General features: G+C 41.9%; 1 protein-coding gene across 5 annotated transcripts in view; it reads left to right on the top strand.

Moving 5' to 3' along the window:
- Rfc1 (replication factor C subunit 1) overlaps positions 1-23689 on the top strand; it is a 77932-nt gene that overhangs the window by 18342 nt on the left and 35901 nt on the right. For all 5 annotated transcript variants that reach the window (XM_028765252.1, XM_028765255.1, XM_028765254.1 and 2 more), the window contains exons 3-6: positions 6858-6933; positions 9713-9835; positions 19621-19853; positions 20738-20815. In XM_028765252.1, the coding sequence (XP_028621085.1) occupies positions 6858-6933; positions 9713-9835; positions 19621-19853; positions 20738-20815 (510 nt within the window). The remainder of the gene's footprint in view (positions 1-6857; positions 6934-9712; positions 9836-19620; positions 19854-20737; positions 20816-23689) is intronic.

Raw genomic sequence — 23689 nt, 5'->3', positions numbered from 1 at the left:
CTAGCACATGGTGGCTCACAGCAATTTGTAACTCCACTTAACAGAGTCTGAAGTCTTCGTCTGGCCTCCATGGGCATCAGGAATACACATGGTGCATAGACTTGTATACAGGCAAAAATACCTACCCACATTAAAAATAACAGTAACAACAACAAAACAGAACCAAACTAACAAAACCTTTCCTTTTTAAGATCAAAATTTGCCATCTGTGGTGGCATAGCTTATTCTGGAAAGATGAAGAGAGGAGGTAGGAATATCTTGAGTTTGAAGCCAGCCTGGACCTCAAAAGAAAAAAACAAAAACAAAACCAAAAAACCAAAAAACAAACAAACAACAACAACAAAACCAACAAAACAAAGTAGGTTTGCTCATAGAGACATAAAGACCTATTCTTAGGTCTCAGGTAGCTACTGTTAGACTCAGGTTGAGGCCTTGCAGGAAAGATTCAGTCTCTGTCTTTTTGACCCAGAGGTCAGCTATGCTACCGTAGAATGTAGACACTGACTACAATGTTGTATCTGAATTAATACTATTGTATTGTATTTAAATTGTAAGAGGTTTTATGACTCCGTAAGTTAATTTATCAGTGTTATATGCTATATGTGCATATGTTTATATTCCACAATTGACCAAAATTTTGATTTTACCTGTTATGTGTTTTAAAGGCGTTACAAGGAAGAGCTGGGTGGTAGTGGTACTTGCCCTTAATACCAGCACCTTGGAGGCAGACATAGGTGGATCTCCAAGTTTAAGGCCAGCCTGGTCTACAGTTCTAGGACGGCTTGGGCTACATAGAGAAACCCTGTCTGAAAACAACAAAACAAACAACAACAAAAAAGAGTACAAAGAAGAATGTTCTTTTAAATTCTGTGTACATATCTGGTGCTCTTTATCTCTCACTGAAGAACTGAGTTTTCTTCTGATACTATTTTTGCAACTTGAAGAATTTTCTTTGAATTTCTTTTAGTTTAGTTCTGTTTCTGACAAAAGCTGTAAGTGTATATGAGAGTGTATTTTGCATTCATCTTAAAGGACATTTTTGCTGGGTATGAAATTTTGAGTTACCGGTCTTCTGTTTTGACCCTGTAAAGATGTTCCTCTGTGCTTTGTCTAGTTTGATGAGATAGCAGTCTTTCATATTGTTTTCTTGGTATGTAATATTGTTTCTCATATTTAGTTACATCTTAACAAATATCTCATTAAAATTTTTATATTTGATATGCATGCTATAACCGCATAGGTGTGGTTTTATTTTCTACCATTTTGTTGTTAAAACAATTGTTTTATATATTTATTTGAGACAGGGTCTTACTAAATTGCTTTAGCTGATATGGATGGAACTGATTATGTAGATTGTTGAGGCTCCCCCCACCCCCAGCATAGCTATAGACATTTTGTTCCATGCCTGCCATCTGTTTCATAATGTTGTTGTAATATGTCTGCCAACTATTTCATATCATTGATGAAGACTCAGAGCAGGATCATGTTGACTCCATTTCCTGTTAGGTTCTGTGTGTTCTGAGAGTTGTTAATCTTAAGAAATTCCATAACCAAAGGCTTCACTTATGGTCAGTTAGAACTGTTCTATCTAGCTAGCCAGGATAGTTTGAGTCAGGGCTGACCACCCTGCCATGCTGTGTAGGAGCTCATTGTGTTTTCTTTCTTTTATAAGCTGGCCCTGAGAAATGTTTGAGGTTGTAGCTTTCAGCTTGTGGGTCTGAGCTCTAGTCGGGATCCATCAGTCTTGGGGTGTGCATTCAATAAACCAGCCCTCCTTAACTAAGACCAAAGTCTAAATGGTTTGTGTGGCAATTCCTAAACCCCAATATAGACCAGACTGGCCTTGAACTCACAGAAATCTGCCCATTTGTTCCCCTATGTATGTGGATTGAAGGCATGAGCCAGCATGCTTTGCTATTTTTTAAGTTATTTGATATGTAGGAATCTTTAGCCTGCATGTATGTCTGTGCACAGTGTATGTGCCTGGTGTGCAAGGAAGAGAGGGTGTCAAGTGCCCACAACTAGATTTACAGATGGTTGTGAGCCACCATGTGGGTGCTAGGGACCAAACCTAGGTCCTGTGCCAGAGCAACAAGTGTTCTAACTGCTGAGTCATCTTAAGCTTATTTAATTTATGTCTTTTGTCAAATTTGGTACCTTTTTTGCTATTATTCATATACTTTGTTTTATTAATTCTGTGTCTCTCTGGGACAGTCTCATGTAGACTAGACTGGCTTGGAACTTGCCCTGTAGGTGAGATTGACCTTGACCTCTGTTCCTCAGGCTTCAGCTTCCTAAATGAAGATGATAGGATTACAGCTGTGAGCTAGCACATTTGGTCACTCACAAATTACAAGTATACACTGTTAGTAGAGCCTCAGTGGTCATTGAGACTTGTTCCTTTTTTATTGTTTATTTTTTAAACCCCCCCCCCCCCCATACTTTCTCTTACATCTTTCAGAGACAGTTACTGTGCTGTTTGTTTAGGCTTTTCCTGAACTAGTGGGATCAAGCGGTGCTCTGAGGCCTGGGACCACCACACTCACTACTTTTCAGCTTCATCGACTCTTCTTCATTGCCAGTTTTCTTTTAAGAGTATTTTTATTTTAGTTGTTGTATTTATTTTAATTCTGATATTTCCATTGTTTTTTATTTTATTTTTTGTTGTTCTGTGTATATTTATAGAGGTCACTTTAAAGTTCCAGTATCTGGAATATATGAGGATTAGTCTTTAAGTGCCTTTGCTCTTGAGTCTGTAGGTCATATTTTAATTATTTCTGGATGCTCCAACAAAATACTATGGATCCAGTGGCTTAGACAGCAGACACTTACTTTCTTTGAGTTCTGTGATCAGGGTTCTCTGGCTGGTGTAGTTTCTAGTGAGAGCTCTTGGTTTTTCAAGTGGCTGTCTTCCCTGTGTCCTTACTCTTAGGTGCAGTGCTCAGAAGGAGAGAAGAGGAGATCAAGCCTGCTGCTATTCTTATGAGGACGCTAATGCTGTCAGATCAGGACCTTACCCTATGACCTCCTTTAATCATTTAACTTTACTTAATTTTTTGGAGTGAGTCTCTCTATGTAGCCCAGACTGGCCTGGAACTGGCTGTGGAGAGCATGCTGGCCTTGAATTCACAATGATCTACCTTCCTCTGTCCTCTGAGTACTGGGATTAAGGACTAGAACTTCAACATAGGAATTTGGGGGATGTAAACATCCATTCTATAACATTTTATCCATGGCCACCTAAAGAACTCTATTTCAGTCACACCTTCTCCCTAGTATATTCATTCTCCTGTCAAGTATAAAGACTAGTATTTAAATTTCATCTAAGTCAAATATAAATAAGGTTTGAAGGTATGATTCATTTTTAGGCAAATTCTTGTAGTTGTTGGGAAACTGTATATAATAGTGGTACAGACACAGAGTAGACATTTCCAATCTTGAGAAGGAAGGGCTAATGGCTCTATGGCAAGCCCAGAGCCTAGCAAAGGAAATGCCATTATATTTTCAGGTACAATAGTAGTAACCTAGTTTTATAATCTCTTGCAGACCTGCTGGGATTCTACTTCTGTAAGCCTAGGCAGCAGTCTTGTCCCTGTGATCCTAGGTGAAGGCTCTCTGGTCTTTTGAAACCAAGATAGTGTCCCTCCCCCTTCAAAGTGAAGAGTTGGTCCTGATGATGTCTTAGGAAAAACCTTATTGACCCATCTATGGATTGTAAGAAGTCAAGCAGGTTTCTTTGTTTTGTACTGTTTTTATCTTCTTTAGTTGAAATTGGCAGTGTTTCTGCTTGTATTAATATCTCTCCAGTGATAGTTCAGCTATACCCTTGATACTTTCTTCAGCATATGCTGGCTCATTTTTACAATGTGGACAGTCTTAAGAATTTTCCAAGTCACCAAGTGTTTTGGTTAGTAGTACTTTGGTTCACCTTTCTCTAGTTTACCAACTTTACCATAAGTTGTCGGAACCCAGCCTGTACCTTCAGCATTCTGTTTCAGAATCTCTTTAGTTCAATAGTGAATTTTCTTTTTTTAAATAGAGCATTAGAACACAACCATGTTGTTTTCCTAAATATATATGTATGTATGGGTTTTTTATCTGCATGTATATGTATGTAGTACCACTTGTGCCTGGTGCCTACAGAGGCTAGAAAAGGACTTTGGATCCTTTGGAACTGTTATAAATGGAGTTATAGATTATTGTGAGCCACCATGTGGGTGCTGGGAATTGAACCAGGTCCTATGTAAGAGCAACAAGTGATCTAAATTCTGAACCATCTCTAGTCCATATCTAAATTCATTTCGTCTCTCACTCTTCCTCTATCTCATGTTTTAGTGAACTAGACAGGGTCTAGTTCTGGCTAGCTGGCTGGCTTAGAACTCCCTTTGTAGGCCATTCAGGCCTCCAACTCACAGAGATTGCCTGCTAGTGTTTTGTAGGTGCTGGAATCAAAAGCCTTTAGGTCCAGACACAACCAAGTTCTCTGTGTTTTTTTTTTTTTTTGGTTTTGTTTTTTTTGTTTGTTTGTTTGCTTCTATTTTTGTTTTTTTAAGATTGGGTTTCTCGTGTAGCCCTTACTGTCCTAGAACTCACTCTGTATTTCGGGCTGGCCTATCGGCTTGGCTCTGCTTCCTTGAGTGTTGGGGTTAAAGGCCTAGACCAGCATTGCCTGGTTCCATCCCCTGTCTCTACTATAGTTTTCAAAAGCCTATTACTGTTTCTATCAGAAAACACAGTGGGTTGGCCTTTAACTTTCATTTTTCTTTTTTTCTTTATGTTTTATTATGACGATGTTGAGGGCTAAGTGTAGGGCCTTGTGTGAGTTGGGCAAGGTCCTCCTGTTGCTGAGCTGGACTCCTCATTCATGGATTGACACGATGTTGATGGAGATGGACGAGTTTTCTGAGATGAGGGTTTGCCTTATGCTCTGTTTCCGTGAGCCCCACAGGACCCACCCCGCTCCTCACAGCTCCTGGGACACTCTGGGCTTTTCCTGCCATGTATGTCAAATCTCGTCAGTTTCTACTCAAACCCTGGTTTTTAGATACACTTTCAATAGCAGTATTCCATTTTTTTAGAACAAAAAAATCTAGCTAGGCTTTCCAGTGAAACAGACCAGCGGTGTGAACATAACTAGATTCATTACTAAGAGTAGATTCAAAGGGTTGAAGATTCTGACAAGGTTTGCAGTTTGTAAGCTGGAGACCCAGGAGAGCGGATGGAAGAGTTGCTGTCCAGGTGTAAGGCCTGGGGGTAGACTCACTGAGCACATGGATCTGTCTGATCTATCTAGTAGACTGGAGGCCACAGAGCTGATGGTCCAGTTCCAGTCCAAAGGCAGGAAAAAGCTGATGTCCTTGCTAGAGATCAGGCAGGAGGAATTCTCTCTCATTCCAGGAGGGCCAGCTTTTCTTTTCAGGGCCTCAGCTGATTTGATAAAGCTCTACTACTTTGGAGAGGGACATCTTTAATTTCACCTCACAAAATTTTAGGAGTGATGTTTGATCGGATATCTGGATCTTTTATGATTTGTTGTCTTGGCATTGTTTTTCTTGCTTTTTCATTATTTTGGTTTTATTGTATTGGATTCTGTTATATTCTTCCAAGGAATGTTGGTTCTTTTGGCTTAGTATGTAGTTAACTTGATCAAACTCAGGCTTGAAATTCTTGCTTCCTGTTAGATGGGCAGCAGGTGAAATCTTGGCTTAGTTCTTTTAGTTTAGCTTTTTAAAGCTTTTACCTTCCATGTCCGTGTAGCTGTATTATAAAAACAGTACTTGAGGAAGCAGGAAGTGTGGCAGAACCTATATGAAGGACCTGAGACTTTGCGTCTACATGTCTGTCTTGGCTCTTTACAGTTACTGTACTTGTCTTTAGTTCACTTTCCAGGTCTACTGCTTTGTTGCATCTCTGTAAATTGTAATGGTCCATAATGGACAGAAATACATAGATATTTTCATCTAAGTGATCATTTTTTTCTCTGTCTACTTTCTTTTTTTTTTTCTTTTGGTTTTTCGAGACAGGGTTTCTCTGTGTAGCCCTGGCTGTCCTGGAACTCACTCTGTAGACCAGGCTGGCCTCGAACTCAGAAATCTGCCTGCCTCTGCCTCCCAAGTGCTGCGGTTAAAGGTGTGCCCACCAAGCACCAGCTTAGATCTTATTTCTGTTTTTATCTGGTATTTTTAGGAAGCACCTGTCCTGTGTATTATCCACCGATTTGTAACTATCATAAAATACCTTGAGGTAATCTCCTTATAAATAGAAAGGTTATTTTGGCTGTGAGTTTTGGAGGTTTCTGCTCTGTGACCTGTTGTCTCACTGCTGTGGGACTCCTGACAAAGCAGCACATCATGGTGGGGCATGTGATAGTGTCGTGGTCCTCATTACCAAGAGACAGAAGAGGACGAAGGGATTGGGGCCTCTTCTCCCTTTAGGGCCTTCCACTGGGCTCTACCTCCAAAGGTTCTACTGAGAGGTTGCACCACCCTGGAGGCCAAGGCATTCATGGCCGTGCAGGATCTAATAAACCTCTGGACCCTGCAGTGGCTGACGTCATCTTACCCTTCGTTATATGTGGGTTAGTTTTGAGTGTGTGGCTGGTGATAGTGTGGCTTTCTCTGTAAGTCTCCTCTCCTGATGCAGTGCATCGAGGGCAGTCCTGACAGGTTTTGGGCTAGATGAGATGTTATAAAACCTCTGCCTCCTACTTTGTGATAAACAATGTCTCTAGATATCAACAGATGTCTCCATGGGGCACAGTTGCTTCAGTTGGAAGCTACTAAGCCCAAGTCTAATGAGAATGCCAGGCTTAAGTTGTATAGGCTTCCTCTGTTCTAACTCTACCCTGCCGTCTACAGGTTAGTAACTCCTGTAGAGAGGATGCCTCCACACCGAAGCAGCACAGCAAGAAGAAGAGGATCATCTATGATTCAGGTAACTTTTTTGAGGACCTTTAAAGGCTTAAAAGTTTTTTTACTTCCCTTGTAACTATATTTTCCAAGTCGATGTCTGAGACACCAAGTCTCACTGATAATTACTGTGTGGAGAGCGCTCCGGTGGGTAGTCTTTGGAACAGTTGTTAATGGCAGGGCTACAGTGCCTGAATATTTTTATGTACTGAAGGTTGGTTTATGAGGGATAAGAGTATGTAGCAGGTCTCAGATTTACTGTGAGTGTGGCTTGTCCATCCATCCGTCCATCCATCCATCCATCCATCCATCCACCCATCCATCCATCCATCTATGGGATCAGATTCAGGGCCTTACATACGCTATGTAAGTGTTCTGCCTCTGATCTGTGTTCTTGGCCCATATTGTAAAAAATATTACTATCAAATTTTTTTTTTCAAGCTGAGGTTTTTAGAAGTTGAATTTGAAAAAAAAAAGTACCTTATAATGCTGCTATTAAAGTAAATATTGGTTACATTTAATTAATTAATTTGTGTGTTTGTGGTTGTGTGTACCATCATGGCATGCAAAGAGGTCAGAGGACAACTTCAGGAGTCTGTTCTCTCTCGTCGCTATGAAGTTCCTGGTGGATTGAATTTAGATTATCAGGCTTTGGTGGTTGGTATCTTTATTTGCTGAACCATTTGCTGGCTCCAAAGCAAATAATTAAAATAGATTTTCTATGTGTGATGGGAAGACTTGGTAATTTCATTTCTATCGAAAAAAGTAATAAACACAATTTGAAGAATTTTCTTTAAATATAGTTTTGAGAAGAGGAACAGTATTCTTTGTGCCCACATCTCTCTGATTCATTCATTCATTCATTCATTCATTCATTCATTCATTTATCTTGCAGTGCCAGAGATTGAACTGAGGCCCTCTGCCTGGTAGGCAAGCACTCTACCATTGAGCTATACCCATAGCCCTGTGTGTATTATTGAAACAGTTTGTTGCCTAGGCTCCTAAGCAGCTGGGACTGCAGGCTGTCACATCTGACTTGATTTTCATTTTATCTGCCCTCCTCCCCCTTATTTAAGTCAAGTCCTAAGTAGCCAGGTTGGCCTTGAGTCCCCGGTGGAGCTGATAAGGACACGATTCTGCCACTCTGCCTAGCGGATGTAAAATAATGTAGCCTAAGGAAGCATTGGTGTGTTGTTAATATATTTGGTTTTTGGTTCTTTATTTTGGTTTTATGTATATTTGAGATGGGCCTTACTTTTGTTGCCCAGGCTGGTCCTGGTGTTCCTAGCTCCAGTGCTCTCCTGCCTCATGTGCAGCAGCTGGGACGGCAGGTGTGTCCCAGCATGTAGGTGCTGTGGCTTTCACAGTGATGGGACAGCTCAGGACTGAGCTTCCAGAGTACTTAAATATCCTTTATCATAAGGATATTGAATGTGGGTACCTGTGTTCTCTGAGGTTCCTCTTGGAAAAAGTTATCTTAAATGCTAATGTAAAGCAGCATGAGCTGGGTGTGGTGACACATGCCTGTAATCCCAGCACTCAGGTGGCGGATGCAGTTGGATCTCAGCCAGCCAGGACCGTGGTGAATCCCTGTCTTAGAACCAGAACCCAAAACCAGCCAGAACTTTTAGATGTAGAGAGAGGAAGGGGAAGGACAGTGGGGTTATGAATGGTGGACTGTGTACTGGGCCCTGTTAGGTGCTTATGCTTTGCTCTAAATTGGATTAAGTAGTCTGGCCAAGTAGGCAGAGTGAGTAGAGTGCTACCTCCCAAAGACCCACAGTCCAATTCCTAGACCTGTGACTCTGTTAGGCTGTAGAGCAAAGGGAAATAAGAGCTGCAGAGTGGTTCAGATGATCCTAAAATAAGACGGTCTCAATGTGTCTAAGGAGTAGCAGGCAGAAGAGATTTAGAGAGAGATTAAGAGTGTAGAAAGGCGCACTCCTTTAATCTGAAAGTCGAACTCATAGGCCGACAGGCCTGTGAGGTTGAGGCCATCTTGATCTGCTTTAACCATCCACTCATTAAAAAAAAAAAAGGCAAGCTTAAGGAGGCCAGCAATCCATGAGATGCTAGTGCTCTGTCTGCTTGAGGATATTTATTGTGTGAGTATGTGTGTGGTCCAGGGGGTGAATACAGTTGCACATGCTATGCACACATTCTACCCCTGAACTACGTCCATAGCTCTCTTAAAAGTCGCTAAGTCGTTCAGGGCTTCTGCTGGCCCTGAACTCACTTGTATCCCAGACAAGCCTCAACTATCAGTCTCCCTGGCCACTGCCACCATGCCGGGTTTCTTGGCTATGAAGATGGGAGAAGAGGTCAAGATGTATTGATGGCAGCTGCTGGGCAAGTGGAAATGACAAAAAAATGGATTCTTCCCTAGGAACCCTGCCGATGTCCCCACGAGACCTGTGTCAGCCATTGTTCAGAACTGTTAAAGATAATGTATTTATGTTAGGCTTTTTTTTTCTTTTGTATGTGTGTGAGTGTGTATCACGTTGTCTGTGTGGAGGACAGGTGGTAATTTGGGGGAGTTGACTTTCTCCTTCTATGTGGTTTCTGGGGGCTTAGGTCATCAGGCTTGGCAACAGGGACCTCTACCAACTGAACCATGTTTCCGGCCCACATGTGTAGTTGTTAAGTCAGGTTTGTGGCTATTGTTATAACAACATTATGAGTTTATTACTGGATAAGTAAAGTAATGTAAAGATTCAAGACATGCTTCTTGGGGGATTGGCTTATAATGACTACTTTAAAAATACACTGATATTCTTTTCACAGTTTTAATTTTTCTCTTGTAGATTCAGAATCAGAGGAGACAGTGCAGGTAAAAAATGCTAAAAAGAAATCAGAAAAATTGCCACAGTCTTCTAAACCTGGTAAAATCTCTCGGAAGGATCCTGTTACTTACATTTCTGAGACAGGTAAGGCACCGAATGTATTCCTTTTGTCTCTTTTGAATTGTTTCTGTCAGAGGAGGGACATCATCATCTTTGACATTTCTTGTGTGGTAAAGGTCTGGTTGCTGGTGAGAGTCAAATCCAGTACTTCATGCATGCTAGGTAAACACTCCTCCACTGAACTCGATTCCTATCCCTGGGCGAATAGTTTGTCTTTTTTTTATTCTTCTCAGAGCTGAGGACTGACCCTAGAGCCTGTGCACTTGCTGGGCAAGCACTCTACCACTGAGCTAAATTCCCAACCCCCACGGGAATTAAAAAGAATTTTGTTTTATGTGTGAGGGTGTTTTGTATGCATATATGCCTGTGCCTGTGGGGGCCACACAAGAGTGTCGGATCTCCTGGGACTGGAGTTATATAGGCTGCTGTGAGGCTCGCTATGGGTGCTGGGTATCAAAATTCTGTCCTGGAGGTAGCTAGTCGTTGTCTTTTTTTGGAGACAGGGTTTCTCTGTGTAGTCCTTGTTGTCCTGGAACTTGCTCTGTAGACCAGGCTGGCCTTGAACTGCCTTTGTCCCCCACATGGTGGGATCAAAGATGTGTGCATAACCACTGTCCAGCAGTAGCTTGTCCTCTTAACTATTGCATCAGCTCTCCAGCCCTTGAACTATTTTTTTGAAGTATGTTTAATAGAATGATGTGTTTCTTACAACGGGGATAGATTAGTGTTTTTAATGTTTTTGTACTGTTGCCAAATATCTGCTTAGGTACATTGTACAGTATTTAAGAGGTTCCTTTAGCATGGCTAACTTGGTGATAGTTTGGATTCATGGGAGGGTTAAGGAAAACAGTATGGTAGGTAATAGGGCCGTGACAGAAGCTTTCCCCCACCCTGAAATGTCAGTAGCAGATAGCATGGCCTTTAACAGTGGACCAGGCTGTCTTTATCTTCTGATTGAGGTACACAAAGGTTCAGCTGAGGCTCTGATTTCAGATTCTCTGTTTACTAGGATAGTTTTTAGTGCAGTCTTCTTAAGAGACACCAGTATCACATGTGGGACTTTTATGACCACTGACAGACTCTTCTCTCTCCTCCATTAGACACTCCTCTCCCTCCTGCACTAGACAGTCTTCTCTCCCTCCTGCACTAGACAGTCTCTTCTCCCTCCTCCATTAGACACTCCTCTCCCTCCTGCACTAGACAGTCTCTTCTCCCTCCTCCATTAGACACTCCTCTCCCTCCTGCACTAGACAGTCTCCTCTCCCTCCTGCACTAGACAGTCTCTTCTCCCTCCTCCATTAGACACTCCTCTCCCTCCTGCACTAGACAGTCTCTTCTCCCTCCTCCATTAGACACTCCTCTCCCTCCTGTACTAGACAGTCTCTTCTCCCTCCTCCATTAGACACTCCTCTCCCTCCTGCACTAGACAGTCTCTTCTCCCTCCTCCATTAGACACTCCTCTCCCTCCTGCACTAGACAGTCTCTTCTCCCTCCTCCTTTACAGTCTCCTCTCCCCTTCTTCTGGTTTTTTTGGAGACATGGTCTTACTCTATAACCCTGGCTGGCCTTGAACTCACAACCGTCCTACTTCAGCCTCTCCAAGTGCTGGGATTACAGGTGTGTGCTACCACATCTGACTCATTGCTTGTTTTATTTAGCCCGTGGCATGTGTATGTAAAAGTAAGCACTGTCCTTGTCTTAGCTAAAAATTTTGGGGTATACTGTATGTATGTATGTATGTATGGTAGTTACATTTCTGTTGCTGTGATACAGCACTGACAATTTAAGGGAGGAAGAGTTTATTATAGTTCCTAGTTTGGGATGACACCGTGAGGAAGTTGGGGCAACAGGAACTTGATGACGTTGTTCACGTTGCAGTCACAGGAACCAGCGAGAGATGAGTGTCTGTGCCCATCTCGCTTTCTCCTCACTCTCCACTCCCAAGATCATAGCCCCAGATTAGTCTTGCTCATAGTCTTCCACCTCACTCAGTCTGTGGAGAATTCCTCTCACTGGCACACTCAAAGGCCCGTCTTGACACTGTGTGATTCTAGGTCTCCTCAGGTTGACAGATTAGCTATCATACCCTCCACTATGATGTTTAGTATTATATGGTATTCTATTTTCCCATATGATTTTTAAAAAAGATTTATTATTTTATGCATATGAGTACACTGTCGCTCTCTTCAGACACACCAGAAGAGGGCATCGGATCCCATTAGAGATGGTTGAGAGCCACCATATGGGTACTGGGAATTGAACTCAGGACCTCTGGAAGAACAGTCAGTGCTCTTAACCGCTGAGCCATCTCTCCAGCCCCCTACCCCATATGATTTTAAAATTATATTTTCTATTTTATTTTGTGTGCTTTGCCTTCTTGTATGTCTTTGCACCATGTTTGAGCCTGGTGCCTGAAGAGGCCAGAAGAGGGTGTCAGATCCCTTGGGATTCCTGGAGTTTCAGATGATTGTGAGCTACCATGTGGAGGCTGGGATTGAACCTGGGTTTTCTGTAAGAGCAGTATGTGCTCTTAATTGCTGAGCTATCTCTCCAGTCCCATAAAATTGAAATGTAGAAACTCGTGATGTTCTATGTTGAAGACAGACTATCATTTAGCCTAATCTGTGGATTTCTTACGTAGCCATGGGTGATCTTGATTCTGATTCCTCTGCTTTCCTCTTCCCAGTGCTGAGATTTCAGGCATGCCCTGTTTACTTGGTTTTGGGTTGAAACCATTGCTGCTGGGCATGGTGTCACCAGCCTTTAATACAAGCACTTGGGGCCGGGCGGTGGTGGCGCACACCTTTGATCCCAGCACTTGGGAGGCAGAGGCAGGTGGATTTCTGAGTTCGAGGCCAGCCTGGTCTACAGAGTGAGTTCCAGGACAGCCAGGACTATACAGAAAAATCCTGTCTCGAAAAACCAAAAAACCAACCAACCAAACAAAACAAACAACCAAACAAAAAAATACAAGCACTTGGTAGAGGCAGGTGGATTTCTGTGAGACTACATAGTGAGTATGATGGTTTGTATATGTTTGGCCCAGGGTGTGGCACCATTAGGAGGTGTGGCCTTGTTGGAGTAGGTGTGTCATTGTGGGCATGGGGTTTAAGACCTTTGTTCTAGCTGCCTGGAAGCCAGTCTTCTCCTAGCAGCCTTTAGGTAAAGATGTCGAACTATTAGCTCCTCCTGCACTATACTTGCCTGGATGCTGCCATGTTCCCACCTTAATGATAATGGACTGAACCTCTGAACCTGTAAGCTCGCTCCAATTAAGTGTTGTCTAAAAGATGCCTTGGTCATGGTGTCTATTCACGTCAGTAAAACCCTAACTAAGACAGTGAGTTTCAGGCCAGTTAGGGCTATAGTGAGGCCCTATCTGAAAAACAGCAAAACTAAAAACAGAACAAATCCCCAAAATTTGATTTGTTTTTGCATTTTTGTTTTAGATGCTAGGAGTGAAACCTAGGGCTTTGAGCATGCTAGACTAGCACTCTGTCTCTGAGTTACAATACCCAGTCTTTATCTTTTTAAAATGTGGCTATTTTAAGATTATATATATGGCCTACATTTTATTTCTGTTGTGTAGTACTTTAAACAATAATTTAAAAGGTTGATTTTATTTTTAATTATGTATGCTTATGTTTGGGAGGGAGTATGTTCATGTGAATACAGATACCCATGGATGCCAGAAGAAGTCACTGGATTCCTTAGAGTTAGATTACAGGCAGTTGTAGCTGCTTTTTGTGCTTTCCTGGAACCAAACTCAGGTCTTCTGCAAGGTACTATGTGCTCTTGAACTTTGAGCCATTTTTGCATCTCTTCAGCACTGTGTAATGCTCTCTCAACATTATGAGAAGGACTAAAGGAATTGTGTGCATGTCAAGTATTTTTGTTTATATTAGTAAGTATCCAGGCTTACAGTTCAGCTTTAGGACATAGTTCATCATCACTTTGATTAAATCTGTCCTATAGTATTGGCCAAAATTTAAAAAAATAAGTTTTAACTATGTTAATTTCCCAATTTACAGAAAAAGGAAAAAAAAAAGCTAACCATTGACTGGTAAAGCTTTCTCAGTAGACAAAGCCCTACATGCTTGTTGTACCGAATGTGCTTACTTTTAGCCTTTAATGACATGATAGGCCTTGAGTTTGATTGCCAAAGGCTGCCTTACTCAGTTTCACCAGCAGCTGCCGTTTGATTGAAGAAAATCGGGTTTTTCTTTGTCTTCACCTTTTTAATGCTATCTTTACAGTCATTCTACTGGTAGTGCTTTGGGAGTGTTACTTACGTGATGAGTGTTAATTAGGGAAAAGTGGGGGTGTTACACTTTCTAGGGTGCCCTATTTTAGGTCCATAACCAAAACTTGGGAAAATAGCAGAAAATATTGTTCTTTGCTTAATTTTTGGAGTAAGGCAGTTTTTTATATGAGGCAACAAGTATACTATTCTCTCTGTTTGAGAGCTTCTTATAGATGCTGCCAGTGAAGTATGGAATGGCTGTAGCAGAAAATGTCTCTTAAGAGAACTATAGTTCTCTTATAGTTATTGAGAAGCAATACTAATTTGGATATTAGGATTTTACATAAGAGAAGTTTAGAGATTTTGAGCTTGACTGAAGTATTTAGATTAACATATCTTTAAATCACCTCAGTGAATGTTCTGTTTCCTCCCTATATAGAGGAATTACCTGGGAAAGGAGATGGCTCTCCTGGCATCAAAAATTTTTGTGTATTTAAGCATACATATATTTATTTGGGTATATATTTATACAACCTGCTTTTACATTATTTAATGTCTTAACTTGCCTGTGCCACTTCTCCCCACAGGTTGTGTGCACAGGGTTGAGTGTGATTTCCTAGCACACACAAAGGAGAGGAACCTTTTCACTGACTCATTTTTTTTTTTAAAGATTTATTTATTTATTATTTCTGAATACACTGTAGCTGTCTTCAGACACACCAGAAGAGGGCATCAGATCTCATTACAGATGGTTGTGAGCCACCATGTGGTTGCTGGGATTTGAACTCAGGACCTCTGGAAGTGCAGTCACTGACTCATTTTGACTCAGAGGATTTATTGCTCTTTTATTAATGAGACTTCTGGCTTCTCGATGCATTTTGTTTTTCTGCTTATTTCTGCAGAGACTCTCTCACTTAGCACAGCCATGAATGGAGGTGGGATGTTCACTGCTTTTCATTTAACTAACAAGTATTTTTTAGCCCTAACAACTGAACCTTCCTCTACCCTTCCAAACCAAGATGACCGTGCAGGGTTTGACTCAGAGGCGTTGGAAAGTGCTTCATGCATGCACTAAGGCTTTGCACTCCAGCTCCCTACTTAGATTTCACAAGTTGCTAAGTCAATTATTTTTAATCTTTCTAATGAAATCTCCCTGTTAATTGGATTTTGATATGTTCCAGACCAAAGGTAAGAGAATCGTAGCATCAGGACAGTCAGATCCACCCGCAGAGGCCAAACTCTGAGGAGCAGGAGCTCCAGAATTAGATCTGTTTTTCCTGCTTGCCTTGTAAATAGATTTGATTGCAGACCTTCACATTATTCCCTTCCCTCTCATCATTATCTTCCAGACAGATGAGCATGGCTAACTCAGAGTGGCAGAGCCATCTCTTCTCCCAGGCAATTCCTCTACTCTGTGTTGGAAAATGCTAGTTTACTCGGTCGTTGTTAGCACAGTTGAGATTATATTGTCTATAAATAAAGATAAATGGCGTTTTTACAAGGAGACAAATATCCTGGAGGGAAATTTTAAGTGTTGAATAGCCTATGATTTTCAAGTAGTTGTCAGAAATCTAACTTAGATCTGTTTATCAGGGTATCATTACAGCTTTTGGGGAGGAGAAGACAGCTTGCCTTTGGCTTCTAACAGACAGAAACAAATCATCTTTACTAGAAAACAGGAATGTTTTATCACTGCACACTGTTGAGGACTACAGAAGGTTTATTTTACCTGAGGATGGCCCAAGCAAAACCTGTTAGTGATTGTGTCTTTGCAGAAGGCACGTTACACTGTTGGATTCTTTTTCGCCTAGAACTCACTGGAATTATTCCTGTGTTAGTTTCCTAGCTGCTGGAGCTACAGTTCTTCTATATCACCATACCTGGCCACATGGACTCTTTTTACATAATGATGTAGCCCTTGAAATTCTAAAGGCTAATGGGGGCTTTAAGGTAGCTAGTTGGTATAGAGATATCGTTATTCTTTCTTGAGGTTTTGGTTTTGTCAAGGCACAATGACAGGATGTCTTCATCCTGTGACTTACAGAGTATTATGCTAGTTAGAGTTCCATCACGCTGACAAAGTACTTGGCTCATATTTTCAGACCCTTCAGTTATGTGGCTGCTTTGTTTATGATGCCCTGACCCACCCACGCAAGGCATGGTTTGTCTGTGTAGTCCTGGCTGTCCTGGAACTTGTTTGTAGACCAGGCTGGGCTGGAATTCAAAGATCCATTTGGGGTGGGTGGGTGGGGGAACACCCTCATAGAAGCAGGGGAGGGGGGATAGGGCAGGGGGCTTCAGGAGGGGGGAACCGGGAAAGGGGATAACATTTGAAATGTAAATAAAGCATATATCCAATAAAAAAAAAAGGAAAAAACCCAATCATCTCCAAATTTTCTTAAAACCATAAACACTATTTCACTGTTTCTCTGGTCCAGGAACTTGGAAGCATTTGGGGGATGATCTGCCTGGAGGTCTCTTGACAGACTGCATTCAAAATGAAGGACTTTGTTGTACTGACCCAAATGCTTAGACTGAGGGATCTGCATGGTGCTAGAAATGGGCAGAAGCCCTCTGGAGCCTCACTTGTGGGCCTCGCCACAGTCTGCTTGCGTGCCCTCATGGTGTGGTAATTGGCTTCTCCCAGAGTGATAAATCATAAAAGCAAGTTGGAAGTCATAATGTCTTTTATTACCTAGCCTCAGAACTCATATTCTGTTATGTATATAAAATCCCACTGGGTATATGTATCTAAGCTTTAACTGAGTAAGGGAAGGAGCTTCTGAGAACTTTGGATACCAAGAAATAAGGATTATTCCAATTTCCTGAAATATTAAGTGGGAATATATTCTAGATCTGGGCTTCTTGATCTTTTCCATTCATAACACCTTTGCACCCAAGAAATGTTTGACTCATGGCATATGTATAGGTGTGTATATCTCTGTATATAAAACAGGTATTTACTAATCATAAATATTAAAGACATTTTTATAAAAAAACGATTTGGTATACATATATTTTTACTATTAAAGATGTAATATCTGTATGCTAAAAAAGAAACAAAAACAAAAGGATCCACCTGCCTCTGCTTCTTGAGTGCTGGGATTAAAGGTGTGTGCCACGCCTACTCACCCCCCCCCCCGCCCCAGCTGGCCATGGCGGCTTTTTAAAAGAATGATTCTTCATAATAGTTTCCTTTATTTTTTTTTCTTTTTTTTTTTAATAGTTTCCTTTAAAAAGTATTTATTTTTTATTTTTTTGTGGTTATGTTTGCCTGCTTGTATGTACATGTACCCCTGTGTATAGTAACTGCAGAAGCTAGAAGAGGGCATAGAATTCCCCTGAAGCTGGAGTTACAGGTGGCTGTGAGCTGCTGTGCAGATGCTGGGAATGGAACCCTGGCTTCTCTGCAAGAACAAATGCTCTTAACCAAGAACCATCTTCTTTCCAGTCCCATCTATAGGCTTTAGACAAGGTAGAACATAGCACTGTGGAGTGTGTGGTAGCTGGGAAGCAAAAAGGGGAGGAGGCTTTATGAGGCTGGGGATAAAGTGGATCCCATATGGGATGTGTGTGTGTGCGCGTCTCAGTGAGTATTGGAGGTTAGAACACATGTGGAAGTCAGGGGTCTCAGGGATGAAATGCAGGTCATCAGGATTGGGGACAAAGAACTTGTACCCACTGAGGCATCTCCCTGGCTGCTGGATTTTTTTTTTTTTTTTTTTTTGATATAAAATGTAACAAAACAGTTTGAGGTCCCAAATGAATGGTTAGGTTTTAGATGTCAACCTTCATTATATGTATAGCCAGAGTCTGAGCTGCTTTTTTAAAAAAAGGTTTATTTATTTATTTTATGTATATTAGCACACTGTCACTGATATACCAGAAGAGGGCATTGGATCCAGTTACGGATGGTTATGAGCCACCGTATGGTTTCTGGAAATTGAACTCATGACCTCTGGAAGAGCAGCCAGTACTCTTAACCCCTGAGCCATCTCTTCAGCCCCTGAACTTCTTATCACCTCTGTGAACTACCCTAGTCAGCATCTTTTTTTTTTTTTTTTTTTTTTGGAGACGGGTTTCTCTGTGTAGCCCTGGCTGTCCTGGAATTCACTCTGTAATCCAGCCTGCCCTCAAACTCAGAACTCCTCCCACCTCTGCCTTCCAAGTGCTGGGATTAAAGGCATGTGCCACCACTGCCCAGCCCTAGTCAGCATCTTGTCTGGAGCTGTAATGGCTTCCTGAGCTCCCTGCCTTTGCCTTCCTCTCTGCAGTGTCTTCTCCAGAGGACAAGACTTAACCAACATGTGATGTTATGCTACTCACGTGCTTTGCTGCTGCTTGGGTTTCTTTCTATCACCTAGGAAGTCCTGTGGGATTTAACTCTCACCTGTAGCTAGACTGCCTTCAACCTGGACGCGCACTCACTGTTAGGGAACACTCTAACTGGTGCTTGCAGTTCACATTATCTTACTGTTCTTGCTAGAGGTGTCTTCATTGCATGACTCTGTGCAGATGTTGCTTATCAAAGAGATGTTCCCTAGTCAGGTATATTAGGTCATCCTAGCAATCTCAGCATCAGGGTTGTTGAGGCAGGAGGTTTGAGTTGGAGGTCAGCTCTGACTATGAAGGAAGGTCAAGGCCAGCCAGAACTACATAGACTCAAAAACCAAAGGGTTGAGAAGTAGCTCAGTGGTGGTGCATGCCTTTAATCCCAGCATTTGGGAGGCAGAGGCAGGGGCATCTCTGAGATTAAGGCTAGCCTGGTCTACACAGAGAAACCCTATCTAGAAAAAACAAAACAAAACAAAACCAAAACCCAAAGGCTTATAGCTAAGGGGGAAGGGTACTTGCCTGGTCCTCACAAGGTCTTGAGTTTGATCCCCAAGAATAGGCTTTTTTGATGATTGCTTTTACCAAAAGAACATCCCTCGGTTTCTTGGACATTTTCTTTTTCTCCTTTTCTGTCCCCTCCTCTCCCCTCCCCTCCTCTCCCCTCCCCTCCTCTCCCCTCCCTTCCCCTCCCTTCCCCTCTCCTTTATGGTGTTGGGAAGTGAACCTAGGGTCTCCTATGTGTGCTATAAAGGTACTTTTCCACTGAATTATCCTCTCTCTCTTATTCACCTTTCGGGGATGAGGAGTCACTATTGGAGATTGGATTTAAGGCCTCGTGTATCCTTAATCACTCCTTACTCTTCTCTTGCTTCACTTTTTCTTCATGCAGCTTGAAAATAAAATGTGTGTGTATATTTGCTCATATACACACATATGTATATATAAAATCAATGCGTTCTGTGAGGTCAGGGAATGCATCTTTCACTACTGTACCTCTCCTTAGCTCTTAGCTGTATCCACAGTACCTGGTGTATAGTGGGTGTATTGCAGTGTTTGTGCAGCCAGCCATAGGCCTGGCCCTTGTAAATGTCAGAGTGTCTGTTAGATTCAGAAGATGGGAAGAAGAAAACAACTCAAGGTATTAGTTTTTTTTTTTTTTTCTAAAAGCTGGTAGAAAAGGTTAGTTTAATAATTAAGACCTATGCTTTATCAAAAATACTTTCCATTTAAGATGAAGACGATGACTTTGTATGTAAAAAGGCAGCCTCCAAATCAAAAGAGAACGGAGTATCTACAAATAGTTACCTTGGAGCATCAAATGTGAAAAAGAATGAAGAAAACATTAAGACTAAGAATAAACCGCTATCTCCAATAAAGCTCACACCGACATCAGTGCTTGATTACTTTGGCACTGAAAGTGTCCGGAGATCTGGGAAGAAGATGGTGGCAAGCAACAGGAAAGAGGTGAGTGTTCAGCATGCAGACGAGAGTGTGAGGGCTGCCGGCCGTGCTGTTAGTGTGAGGCCAGCCTGGGCTACATAATGGACTTGATATCCATTCATGGATACTGATAAGGAAAGCTTGGGATGAATGAGGTTTTATTAATAATGAGATATTTTTCTGTGACATAAACATCCTCACGTTAGAAAATATGGGAATTAGAACATGTGTGCGTACGTGTGTGTGTGTGTATGTATGTATGTGTGTACATATATATATTTTTTGTACTCAAAAGCAGGAAAACAAACTATAAGAAAAAGTGATGGTTCTTAGAATTTAAATGGAATTTTCAAAATGTAAACTTATTTTACTGTTGACTTCAGATGTATACAATTATATTTTGAAATGGGATAGACATGTTTTTATCAGAGTGTACCTATGCCAGTCTTCTCTAGTTTGACTGATACTGGATTTGTCCTTCCCTGGCTGTGTAGGAAATGGACCTATAGATACAGTATAGTGCAGGCAGCACCTCAGTGTAAGCAGGCTGCAGTGTGTGCTGATTGCTTGGCACCTCCACAGGACTGTGTTGTGTTTACATTGATTTGCCAGTGTTTTAGACTTTGATAGCCAAAGTATTAACCTAGACTGTGTGTGTGCACATGTGTGTGCATACTTCTTTTGAACATATCAATAGAACAAAATGAGAGTCATCTGTCTGTAGAGTGTCTGGTATTCATGAGATTGGATATTACCAGAACAGCCACAAACTGGACTTTGTGCTTGCATGGATTGTGACCTCTCTCTCACTAATATGTTTAGTTAGTCTTGCCAAACAAACACACAAACCAAAACTTTATTTTTAGCCAAATTTATGCTTATCTTGCTTGATTTTCTTTGGAATGCAGTCTTCTCAAAACCCAGATGATTCCAGGTTAAGTGACGAGGCCATCGCCAGGCAGCTGCAGCTGGATGAAGACGCAGAGGTACTGCCATTCCGTGTAATTCTCGTCATTAGCTTGATGTTCTGACTTGGTACTTATGTTAGCCAGGCAAACAGTCAAGGCGGTTTTAATCTTTTTCTCTTTTTAAATAAGTTCTGTCTGTCTGTTTGCCTGCCTGTCTGTCTGTGTATCTGTCTGTCTTTGTGTATGTGTGTGTCCATCCATCCATCCATCCATCCATCCATCCATTCATCCAAGGCAGGACCAGAACTCACTGTGTAGGCCAGGTTGGGCTTGAACTCACAATTCTGCCTTAGTTTCCTGAGTGTTGGGATTATAGTAGTGCCATGATTAGCTCAAATTGAGCTTTATTAGGAGTTCGGTGTCAAATAAATTAAAGTGTATGAGAATATAAGTTCCTGTAAAATATAAATGATGAGATTAACAGATAACTATTTATGTACAAATTTTGAAGTTCTGTGAATAGGAGGCTCCTTAGTATATTTGAAAGAATTTCATTTTCTCCTGTCTTTTTGCTTTCACTCTGAGCACACACTCTTTCCTATAGCCTTATTTACTATATACGTTGATGATTTAGATATCTGCCTTTGGTTCAGGATGCTCTCTTGAGCTGTAAAGCCGTATCTGAGAAGGATTTGTTGATCACTTACTGAGTTCCTAGCACAGCTGTAGGTAGTAGGTGATTACAGTTTAAATAGGAAATCAAGGAAGAAAATGAGATGCTGGGAGGTCGGAGGCGTGCACAGAGTGCAGGTGGAGTTCTGGGAGTAGGTAGGGAGTGCAATGTGTCAAAGAATGAAGCACAGGGAGCCACTGCGGACTACTCAGATCCCCACTAAGTGCAGGACCGAAAGGGTAAGCATCATGAGGAGGAAATGTGCTCAGGAGATCAGTATCTGGACAGATGAGTGAGAAGGAAGTTAGGTGATTTGGAGGAGTAGCCATCAGCAAGTCCTGTGGGTCACAATGGGTCTTTGGTACCTAGGAAAAGGACTTTGATTGGTCAGGACTTCAGATTTAGCTTCTGTGAGACGGACACCATTGGAGTCCTTAGTAAAGTGGCACAACTTGGTGGGCCTTAAAAGTATACTGGCTTCTGTAACACACATAGGATAATTGAAGTTTCTCCCAATGGTTGAGCATGAGCAAAAGCAGACCAGCATGGAGATGGTTAAGGTATGGCAGGTGGCAGATGCTGGAAGTGGGAGAGATGGTGAGAGATGACCTGAGCAGCTGGATGAACGGTGATGCTGTTATGAAGATCAGAACACAGGATGCAGAGACTGTTGGTACAAAGAAGTTAGGAGTTCTGTTCTGGGGGCTACAAGATGGCTCAGTGGTTAAAGCTGCTTGATATGATGGAAGCCTGCCCACCTGAGTTTGATTTCTGGTATCCATGTACAGAAAAGTTGTTCTCTGGGCTCCACCTCAACACCCATGCATACACATACAAATACACATTAATAAATTAAAAAGAGTTCTGTTTTGACAGTGGCAGATGTCTGATAGAGGAGGTAGTGGAGGACCGAGGAGGGGACTAGTCTGGCACTCAGCTGAAGCTGTGTATTTGGAAGTGATAAGCATTTGTGTGGGGCTTATTACCTGTATGACACCTTGAGAGAAAACAGAAGAAAAGGCCTTTAATTCCAGCACTTGGGAGGCAGAGGCAGGTGGATTTCTGAGTTCGAGAGTTCGAGGCTAGCCTGGTCTACAGAGTGAGTTGCCAGGACAGCCAGGGCTATACAGAGAAACCTTGTCTCGAAAAACCAAACCAAACCAAACCAAACCAAAAAAAAAAAAAAAAAAAAAAGGATTGCTCTTACTTAACATTGGAGATGAAGAGGATCTGGCGGACTGAGGGAATAGTGAATGGGCTGGGAAGACCGGGGTGAGCCTGGCATTGGCAGATGCTGAGTACGACGGAGTTCACTGGGGACTGCTCATCTTCGGAAGCTTCATGTTAGGGCTTTGTAGAGCCCTTTCCTGTTTCTTAGAGTGGGTGTCCTGCTCCCGGACTCCCTGGACTATTTCTGTTTATTGAAGTTGTGATGTACATGCCTTCTATATGTAGCTTTCAGGTTCTGCCCCCAGGGCTGATTATGTCTCTGCTTATTGTAGTACCCTGTGTGGTTCTTTATTTTATTAGCCAGACACTTCAGACTTGGTGTTTTACAAATATTCTTTAGCTGGGTGTGGTGGTACCCATCTTTAATCCCAGCAGAGGTAGAAAGATCTCTAAAAGAGCTTGAGGCCAGCCTGGTCTGTATAGCAGGTCCCAGACCAGCCAATACTATGCAGTTAGACCCTGTCTCAAAACAACAAAAACCAAAACAAAAATATCTTCCTTGTTTTCGGTTATATTGAATTATATTATCTCTAACTGGGTGTCCTGCTGACTCATGGTAGTCTGAGTGGCCTATGTCAACTGTGAAGTCACTCTCAGGAGCCTGACCTGCCTTATCTTTGCTGGGCAGTAGAGGATTACTCACTTCTCTCCAAAGAATCAAAGGGCATCAGAGCCCCTGTTTGCCTATTTCTATCACATTCGTTTATACTCTGTGGATAACTTATTAATCTAATGACTTTTGGGGTGTTAATCATTGATTGTCTATCCTAATCATCGTCTAAGAATCCTATCCCCAGTTTTACCTCTATTCATGGTAACTATATGTTCATTATCTAATACTGAAGTTAGTATATCAAATGCCACATGACGTCAGTTACAATAAACATTGTGTTAAAATGTAGGGTTCTTTATTACATGCCATAACCCAAGTCATAAGCTTTGTTTCATTTCATTGCTTTTCTCTCTCCCCTCTACACCCCTCTCCTCCCCTCCCCTCTCCTTCCCTCCCCTCCCTTCCCCTCTCCACCCTCTCCTTCCCTCCCCTCCCC

The sequence above is a fragment of the Grammomys surdaster genome, unplaced genomic scaffold (genome assembly GCF_004785775.1).
Source record: "Grammomys surdaster isolate TR1022 unplaced genomic scaffold, NIH_TR_1.0 150, whole genome shotgun sequence".
NCBI classification, from domain to species: domain Eukaryota; kingdom Metazoa; phylum Chordata; class Mammalia; order Rodentia; family Muridae; genus Grammomys; species Grammomys surdaster.
The sequence above is the reverse complement of the archived record's forward strand: the minus strand, read 5'-3'. Positions and strand labels throughout refer to the sequence as shown.